Consider the following 10,233-nt stretch of genomic DNA (forward strand, 5'->3'; position numbering starts at 1 on the left):
GTGCAAGTAGCCATATTTGTGGAAAGAAGGATTTATTTGTGGAACTTGAAGAGTTGAATCGTGGCACAATCACTTTTGGAGATTCTTCACGTGTTAAAATCAAAGGAAAAGGTACGATTTTAATTCGCTTGAAGGATGGAAGTCATCAATTAATTTCTAATGTTTTATATGTGCCGGAGATGAAAAGTAACATTTTGAGTTTGGGACAACTTTTGGAGGAAAATTATGACATTCATTTGAAAGATAAAAAGTTGTTTATGAGAGATGAAAAAGGGAGATTATTAGCTAAAGTTCCTATGGCTAATAATAAAATGTTCATTTTAAATCTTCAAAATGATGCTCCAAGATGCTTACTTTCATGTGCCAAAGACTCCTCTTGGCTTTGGCATATGAGATTTGGTCACTTGAATTTTGATAGCTTAAGGTTGATGGATAAAGAAAACATGGTGAATGGATTGCCAAGTATTAATCATCCCAACCAATTTTGCGAAGGATGTATCTTTGGAAAGCAAGCTAGAAAAAGCTTTCCTAAAGAGTCTTTGACAAGAGCAAGATGCCCTTTGGAGTTAATTCACATGGATGTTTGCGGACCTATCAAGCCATCTTCACTTGGTAAAAGTAATTATTTTTTACTTTTCATTGATGATTATTCTACAAAAACTTGGGTTTATTTTTTAAAGGCAAAATCAGAGGTGTTTGAAACCTTTAAAAAATTCAAGAGGATGGTGGAGAAACAAAGTGGCTATCAAATTAAGTCACTTCGGTCGGACAATGGTGGAGAATTCACTTCAAATGAATTCAAAGTTTTTTGTGAGAAAAATGGAGTTCGCCATTTTTTAACCGTGCCAAGATCACCACAACAAAATGGCGTTGTGGAAAGAAAGAACCGGACCATTCTTAACATGGTGAGGAGTATGTTGAAGAGCAAAAATATGCCAAAGGAATTTTGGGCTGAAGCTGTTGCTTGTGCGGTATACTTACTAAATCGTTGCCACACAAAACGTGTTCATGGAAAAACACCTCAAGAGGCATGGAGTGGTTTCAAGCCAAAAGTTTCTCACTTGCGAGTTTTCGGAAGCATTGCATATGCACATATACATGATGAAAAGAGGACCAAGCTCGATGACAAAAGTGAGAGGTATGTTTTTATTGGTTATGATCAAAATTCTAAAGGTTATAAATTGTATAATCCCAAAAATGGCAAGGTCACTTTGAGTAGAGATGTTGAGTTTGATGAAGATAGTGCTTGGGATTGGAAGACTAAAGAGCAAGATTACTCTTTTAGTCCATTATTTGATGATGATGAAGAAGATGTGGAGCAACCTATCTCACCACTATCAACACCTCCGCCACAAAATCAAGAAGTGGAGGAATCAAGTTCAAGTTCAAGTGAAGCACCTCACAAGAGTAGAAGTCTCCGTGACTTGTATGAAAACACGGAAGTGGTAAGAAATGATTTATATGATTTTACTCATTTTTGTTTATTGGTGGATAGTGAGCCTATAAGCTTTGAGGATGCATTCCAAAATTCCAAATGGAGAGATGCCATGGATGAAGAAATCAAGGCAATAAAAAAGAATGAAACATGGGAGTTGGTCACACTTCCAAAAGGAAAAAGCACCATTGGAGTCAAATGGGTGTACAAGCTAAAGAAGAATTCCAAGGGTGAAGTAGAAAAGTACAAAGCAAGATTAGTAGCTAAAGGATACAAGCAAAAAGCCGGTATTGACTATGAAGAGGTATTTGCACCGGTTGCTCGTTTGGAAACAATTCGCTTTGTCATTGCCTTGGCCGCCCAAAATCAATGGAAAATCCATCAAATGGATGTGAAGTCAGCTTTTTTGAATGGCGTATTGGAGGAAGAAGTCTACATTGATCAACCTTTGGGCTATAAGGTTGAAGGACAAGAAAATAAAGTCTTGAAATTGAAAAAGGCTTTATATGGGTTGAAGCAAGCTCCGCGGGCTTGGAATAGTAGAATTGATAAATATTTTCAAGCAAATGGTTTTTCAAAATGTCCACATGAACATGCACTTTATGTAAAAATTGCTAAAAATGGAGACATTTTACTTGTTTGCTTGTATGTAGATGACTTGATTTTTACAGGAAATAATCCTAAGATGTTTGAAGAATTCAAGGAAGCAATGGCTAGAGAATTTGAGATGACGGACATTGGATTAATGTCCTACTATCTTGGCATTCAAGTGCAACAAAGGAAGGATGGGATTTTTATTTCTCAAGGAGAATATGCAAAGGAAATTCTCAAGAAGTTCGAGATGGATAATTGCAATCCCGTGAGCACCCCCGTTGAATGTGGAGTTAAAATATCCAAGCATGGAGATGGAGAAAATGTAAATCCCACATTTTTCAAGAGTCTTGTTGGAAGCTTAAGGTACTTGACATGCACAAGGCCGGATATTCTTTATGGTGTTGGACTTGTGAGCCGCTTTATGGAAGCTCCTACTACCTCCCATTTAAAGGTAGCAAAAAGAATACTTCGGTACATCAAAGATACACTTGATTATGGAATTCTTTATTCATCTTCTAAGGATTCTAAGTTTGTGGGATATTGTGATAGTGATTGGGCTGGTGATATTGATGATCGTAAAAGTACTACTGGGTTTGTTTTCTTTCTTGGAAATTCTGCATTTACATGGAATTCTAAAAAACAACCAATTGTTACTTTGTCAACTTGTGAGGCGGAGTATGTTGCAGCTTGCTCATGTGTTTGTCATGCAATTTGGTTAAGAAGTTTGTTGGAGGAACTTCACCAACCACAAAAGGATGCCACAAAGATTTTTGTTGACAACAAGTCGGCTATCGAGTTAGCCAAAAATCCTGTATTTCATGAAAGGAGCAAGCATATAGATACAAGGTATCACTTTATTAGAGATTGTATATCTAATAAAGTTGTGGAGCTTGAGCATGTGAAGTCGCAAGATCAAATTGCGGATATTTTCACCAAGCCATTAAAGATTGAAGTTTTTCAAAAGCTAAGGATGGCGCTTGGAGTGATGAAACAAGTTTAAGGGGGGATGTTAAAATTATAATAAACTTGTTTCCATTAGTTCACATTTGTATTAAATATGTTTAGATTAGTTCATATTAGCATGTAGACTAATGTGAACTTCATTATATGTATGAACTAGTGTAGACTAATGTGAACTTCATTATGAGATGTATGAACTAGTGTAGACTAATGTGAATTTAGTTAGTGTGTTTACATGAAGTTTAGGCTAGATACATGTAGGAGTTCTACTATAAATACCCATGTATGCTAGCCATTTGGAACAAGTCAAGTTGAATGAAAAATATCATTTCTTCTCCATTCTTAAAGTGAGTTGTGAGTGTTTGAGTGTTTTGTTGTCTTGCTCTCCCAAATTATTTTTTTTCCAACGGTGCCTGTGTCTTGAATACGAAAAGTGATTTGATAAGATCTCATTTCTAGCCATAAAATGACACTAATTTTTACTATGGTTAACAAACTTATCATTGTAAAGCTACTTTTCTTAAAATCTTTAAGATTAAGAAGAGAATATATTCGAGAGTTTTAGAGGGTTTCTCTTGCAATTTATAGTGTTATTATCAATGAAAAGGCCGTAAGCACAACTCTTATATATAATCAGAATGCACGTTGAATTACCTCTTTAGGTCAAACAAAGATGTGGTCAATTAATTAATTCACTCATTCACCTACCCCGTATGGTCAAACGTAGGAACATCAACATAATTAAATACAAGAAAATTTAAAAACATATGCAAATATATAGAGAGAGAGCTTACTGTTGATTGCAACAATATTTCCATTTAAGGTAGATTAAAGTTGCAAAACTAAGTGAAAGTCAAGGCTAGAAGTGCAATAGAAATAGAGAGAAAGAACATAGTTCTCAAAATGAACCCCCCCCCCCCCCCAAAACCCTACTTTTCCAAACCCCCTCAATCACTTTCGATGATTGAACTTGACTTTTATATCCAGATTGGAACTAGACTAAAACGTCTCTAGATCTTGCTACCGGCTTTCACTCCACTTTCACTTTCATATAAATTAAAGAAAAAGGACAACCGAATACACAAAGTATCTAGCGTAAACGTTTTGTCAGTTTGAAGGATCATGATCATTATCTTGTTCAATTTCTGAAGCAGGTTCATCTTCTTCTTCTAAACAATCAATACCATAAGCTGCATGTCCATTTCCAAATGCTTTAATATGATCTTTAAGTGATCTTTTATGTTTAAAATCTGATCCACAAGTGCAATACCAAAGCTTCCCACAATTCTTTTCATGAGTTCTCCAATCACCTCTCACTGCAAATGCTTTGCCACATTTCCTACACATAAATGGTTTAATTCCATGTTTCCTTTTGTAATGAGTTTGAAGGGTTCTAAAGTCTTTTAGTGGCTTAGCTCTTGGATGATCAATGTTGTTCCTACAACCTGCTGCACAACAAAAGCAAGGAAGCCTAAGCATTGCTGTTGGTTGTGTTCCTCTTAAAGATTCTGGTCCTTTCCTATATTGTGATCCATGTCCCCACATATGCATCTGTTGAAAATACAGGAAAAAAATTCAAGAAAGGGAGGGAGAAGAATAAAAGCTAGTAAGAAAACAACAACAATAACAATAACAATAACAACAGCAATAATAACAACAACCCAACGGATTCTCACAAGTGAGGTATGAGGAGGGTAGGATGTATACAGCCTACGCTCGAAGGACATAGAGGTTGTTTGCGATAGAACCTCAGTTAATGAAAAAAAAGTAGAGTAGAGATCCAATATAGGACTTAAGTTATATATATTGCAGAACTTTAAAAATCGACGGTTAAATTAATCTGTTGTAGTATATTACTTTAGGGGTCATTATACTGGCACTATATATAACTTAAGGCTACTAAACCGCAAGTACTCCATAATTACTTTTCTTTTCATGTTACAAAAGAAATGACGAATTTTCCCACTAAGATAATTGCATTAAAAAGGTATTATTAGGTCATATTAAGGGTAATGCAAGAAGCTGCAGAGAGTGAGATGATTTCCAATTTAATTTTTTCCATTAGGTATTAGATCATGTCATTTGATATATACACTACTCATTACTATATCTTTTAAGCCTTTAGAAGCACTACAATATCTTTGAGTTTTGATATGTAATCATGTGAAAAATCACCATTTTCATTTATATGGTGGATTTTTATTTTTATTTTTTTTTGGAGTTGGATTATATGACATGAGATGATACTAAGACTAAACAATCTTCCTTTAAGGATTGCATAGTAGAGAGATCCTTTTGACAATGTTAATTTAGATAAAGAAAAAAGATAACATTTTTTTGAAACCACGCACAATTATTGGTGGATAAAGATTATTTGCACGTAGTCATTTTAAAATATGGAAAAAGAAAAAAAAAAGTTGATGTTTTGCTAGGGGAAAAATCCAAGAATAGTTTTTTCAAAATGCATATGCAACTTGAGTCACAAAGTGAGCAATATACTATGTAGTGTTTATATGCATGTTTCTTTGTAGGCTTTAGGACAATAAAAAAAGAATATTGAAGTTGAAAATAGTAATATTTGATTATTGAAGTAGTGTTTGAACATGAATTTCACCTAGGTAAAAATTACTGAAACTTTTGTAAATAACTTCTTTTTTTTTTTTTTTAATTTCAATTGGAATATTCAACATTTGCTTGTGGGGTCTAGACATATGTGAGGAGAAGGAGGATTGACTATTGAGTGTTCAGATTGAGAAAACACTTTTTATCTTTTCTCTGTCCCTTTGATTAAGATTATATGCAAAACTAGGAATTTGGTCAGTACATAGCTGCTGCCTATGTGTAATATACAAACTTCAAGGACAAAAAGCATTTTAGATGTGTTGTTCAATCAAATAAAGAGAGCTACTGACCAACTTCTCAGTTTGGACCAGGTTGATTTATCAGATCCCCATAAATCACAAACAAATATAAAAAAAAATAATTCCAAAATATACATGAATTATTTTTTTTTTTAATAGTTTTAAAAGAAAAGAAAACCCATACAAGGACCCATATAGTGTAACTTTTATCCAATCAATTTATCCAAGCTGAGATTTAAAAGTAAAAGGTTGAAAATAATGCTAGAAAAGAAGTGTATCAAAAAAGAGAGATGGGTTTTCTCTCTTTTTCTCAAAACCAAGAAAAAAAAAACAAAAAAGGGAAAAGGTAAAGAAAGAAATGATGGAAACACAAAAGGCAAGTTTTAGCCTTTAGCCTATAGGCTTTTAGGATAAATCATAGTTTATAATTATGGTTTAAAAAATTTAAAAATACATACCTGCATGTTATTGTATCTATTGAAAGTCTTGAAACAAAGAGGACATGAAAATTGTGTAGGACCAATCAAAATTTGAGCTGGTGTTGGGATCCAATATTGACCTTTGTGAAGTGTGCTTGTTGTAGAATATCCATTGGCCAAAGTAACTTCTTGATCTTCTTTGTTGGTTTCTTCTATTGTATTTGTAGTTGAAATTCTTGAAATAAGTTCAGGGCTTGGATTAGGAAGCCCTAATTGTAAGGCTACACTAACACTTTCATCATCTTCTTGATCATCACCAAAATTAGAAATAAAGCTCTCTTCTTTGTTTTCCTTACTATTATTAGTAGTATTATCAACTTCCATAGTAGTGGAATTAGATGAATAATCTTGATCTTGAATTTGCCTTATTGTTGGACTCAAACTAAGGAGAGGAAGAGGTTCTTCCAAAGGAGGAAAAGGTGGTGAAGTTTGAAAATATTCATTATATTGGAAATTTGTAGAAGGCAAGATATAGTTATAAGATGAAGAGGAAGATGAAGAGGAGGAGAAATGGTAAAGAGGGTTGAGATTATTAAACCAACCATGGAAATAATTGGTGTAGGGATCACTCATGTTGAATAGTAGAAGAGGAAACAAACACTAAAGAGAAAGAGGGACACAACACAAAGACAAATATAAAAGATGATGACCCAAAAAGTTTATAAAGGCAAAAAGACTGAACAAGAACACCAAAATTAAAAGTAGTGAAAGGGAAGAACACTAAGAAACATTACATATAGATCATGCAAGCTAAGGCAAGAGAGAGAGAGATGTTTTAGGGTGTGAAGGGCAAGAGAGTGGTGCAGATTGAGGTAGTTAAATAAAGTAAACCCTAGTGAATAAAAAAAAGGAGAGACATCACTTGTGAAAGGTGACTAAACAAGAGAGAAAAATGTGCCCCCAAAAAAAAAAAAAAAAAAAAAAAAAAAAAACAAAGGAGACTGGGAGAAGAGAGAGAGATAAATCTAGGGACTTGAAAACAAGCAAAACCTTTTTAAAAAAAGAAATAAAAAATGAGTTTACATTTTCTACACTGATAATGTAACTATTTTTTACACTATCAGGTCATTAAAAAGAAAATTTTTAAGTAACCGAATATAAAAAATGAGAGGAGTAACTTGAAAAGTATGATAGATGACCTGTCATAATAGGTTAAAATATACTCTCTCCGGCTCACTTTAAGTGATTTTTTGGCTTTTTTCTGTGGTCCACAATATTTGATTTTTTCAGATATCAAGAAGAATTAACTTTTTCTTTCCAAAATTGCATTTGGAGTAAAGAGCCTAGGAGTAGTTTGTTATATTTCCAATGAGAAAATTAAGGTTAATATGGTCGGTTTCATTGTTAATTAATACTAAAAGGTGAATTCCTGTGAAAAAGAGCCGGAGGGAGTATTGAAAATGTATAAATTCTTTATGACAAGCTTTGAAAAAAGTTTGAAACTGCTAAAAACTATTTGTATTAAGTCAATAAACAAAGCTAATGAAGCAAAGACAAGACCATGAAATTAGGGTTGGCTGCTGTCTGCTTTAAATATAGAAATTAAGAGAGAAATGTCACATAGGAATATAGCATGCATACAAAAATGGCCATTGTAATTAGGAAGCTAAGGTAATTAAGGTGAATTATATAAGTAGTGTTGGGAATCAAAGAGTTTGAATACAAACCGGCAAATGCTTTGATTGAAGAGCTCTGGTCTTGTAAGAAATTAACACAGTATAGAAATATATATGAGAGAGATAAGGAGAATGAATGAATGGATGTAACCACTAAAGGATGTGGTATATCGGATGAGGCTGCTCTTTTCTTTATCAGAGGTCTCGGGTTCGAATTCTGGATATGAAAAAATCTTTGATAGGGAGCGTTTTCCCACCCCCAAATGGGACCCTACTCGGTGCGAATCCGGATATAATCGGGCTCCACACCAGAGTAAGGAGAAAAAAAAAGAAATGAATGGATATTGGTCATTTTGGAGAGCTAAGGGTGTCTGATTCAAGTGTCGACCCTACAACCTTTGGATCCACCTCTTATACTTCACTGTTGCCTTTGCACTGCTGTTCACACTTATTATCTTTCATCTATCTATATCGCAGTAACGATAAAGTTATTTTTGTGTAATTTATAAGATATCGATTTTACTAGCAGAGCCAGAATTTTCATTAAAAGTGTCAAATTATAACACAATTAGGTATACAAAAAAGTTGAAGAGAGTCAATGTATAGTAAATATACATAGAATAAAAAAATTTATTTAGCAATATAGTATATAACTTTCCGGCGAAAGAGTGTCAATGTATTCCTCTTGGTTGAATGTGGCTCCGCCACTGATCGGTTCAAGCAGTAGAATCAGCTATTGATTTTTATATCAGGATAGACTACTTAAATCACACCCCTTAGTGTGCGTTCTTAATTCCGAACCCTGCATAAACGCCGAATATTCGTACTCCAGATTGTATTTTATCTACACTTCTGTGCCAAAAAAATCTATTACGGTATAATTTAACTGATTAGAACAAAATAGTACTTTTTTTAATTTAATATATAATGGCAATGGAAAAAGGATATTATCGATATTCTAATATGTCGTAGCAGGTTACTCATCTTATTTTCTAGTTTATTAGTCTCGCTCATTGTGTATGGTACATGTAATTATCTTCTAGGCTATTAATTATTAGAAGTTAAACTCTGTTTTTTCATGTCTATCATGTAAAGCTTGCTATAAAAAGGAGTATATATAGTTAAATATCAACTGTTTATTGTTATGATAAATATCAAATTATTATGGATGTCTACCCTTTCTCCATGATATGCATCTCAAATGCTTAATACATATTCCATGATATATGTTTTTCACTTTTCATGCCTATATAAAGGCCTTGTAATAAATAGGAAAATACACACAATTGAAGAAGAAAATCTCTTCCTTCTCTCTATCTCCACTTCTTGTTCATGTTTTACTAAATTGCTTTTATTTCCTTGTTCCATATTGTTACTTTGAGTTATATTTTATAGCACGTTATCAGCACGGAGTCTCTAACTAATTGAGATATCTATTTCGTTCTGGTATTATCTCCTTCCTAAAAGATCAGAAGATAACCAAGTTCAAGGTTGAACTACAAAATGTTGACTACCTAGAATCAGTTACTACCAGTGGAAGTTCGAGTATTTCATATGTGAATCAATTTGCTTCAATTGTCCAGGGAATTTTTTTTTTTTTCATTCTTATAAATTTTCATTTTAATATTTGGGGATTTAAGATTTGATATTGTTCATATTATACAAAAGAAAATTCTTTTTGTGCAGAAAAATGAGTGAAACGGTCCAGTGGCTTCATAGTCATACATAAGGTGCATCTATCTTGATAGTTTATAATTACTTGAAGTACTAAATTATTTTATAAAAATACATATGTGGTTCAAAATAATTATATATGTATGTATATAATATTTATTTCATATGCGTAGCATTTCTACCTATTACTTTTTTTACTAATATAATTTAAATGGATAGTTGGTGCAAGCAATAGGATTTTCTTTTGCCAAAAGTCGGTATTAAATATAACAATATCATATGATTATCTGACATTAGTATTGATTAACAGAGGTATGATAACTTCCTTTGAAAATTAGTATTGCTTCGAAATTTTTGGTTAAGGAACAAATATTTTATTATCTTTGGTTAAAATATAATCGCTACTGATCTTAATTCAAAGTGCACCAAAGTTTGGCTACACTTGCACTTCAAGTTTTGCTGAAGTTCAAGTAATTATGTTTTATATGTATGTTCTTGGGCTAGCTTTCTATTTAGTTACTGTCACCATTTTTTATCTTCAATTAATTAGATAAATGAAAAAGATATTCCCTTGTCTTTTAGTTTTTATAATTTTATCAATGAATTGGCTTTTG

General features: G+C 33.0%; 1 protein-coding gene across 1 annotated transcript; it reads right to left on the reverse strand.

Annotated features, from left to right (window-relative positions):
* On the reverse strand, positions 3,934-7,102 carry LOC109224655 (zinc finger protein WIP2-like). Its single transcript, XM_019389191.1, has 2 exons — positions 6,309-7,102; positions 3,934-4,540 (listed from the first exon to the last, which is right to left on the reverse strand). The coding sequence occupies exons 1-2, from the start codon at positions 6,900-6,902 to the stop codon at positions 4,097-4,099; spliced, it is 1,038 nt and encodes a 345-aa protein (XP_019244736.1). The 5' UTR covers positions 6,903-7,102; the 3' UTR covers positions 3,934-4,096.

This window comes from Nicotiana attenuata, chromosome 3, assembly GCF_001879085.1.
Source record: "Nicotiana attenuata strain UT chromosome 3, NIATTr2, whole genome shotgun sequence".
In the NCBI taxonomy this organism is placed as follows: Eukaryota; Viridiplantae; Streptophyta; class Magnoliopsida; order Solanales; family Solanaceae; genus Nicotiana; species Nicotiana attenuata.

Excerpts from the sequence above, each read along its gene's own strand:
- LOC109224655 (XM_019389191.1), bottom strand. The coding sequence starts at position 6,902 with ATGAGTGATCCCTACACCAATTATTTCCATGGTTGGTTTAATAATCTC. Across the intron at positions 4,541-6,308 it reads ATAGATACAATAACATGCAG|ATGCATATGTGGGGACATGG; the intron begins GTATGTATTTTT and ends TATTTTCAACAG.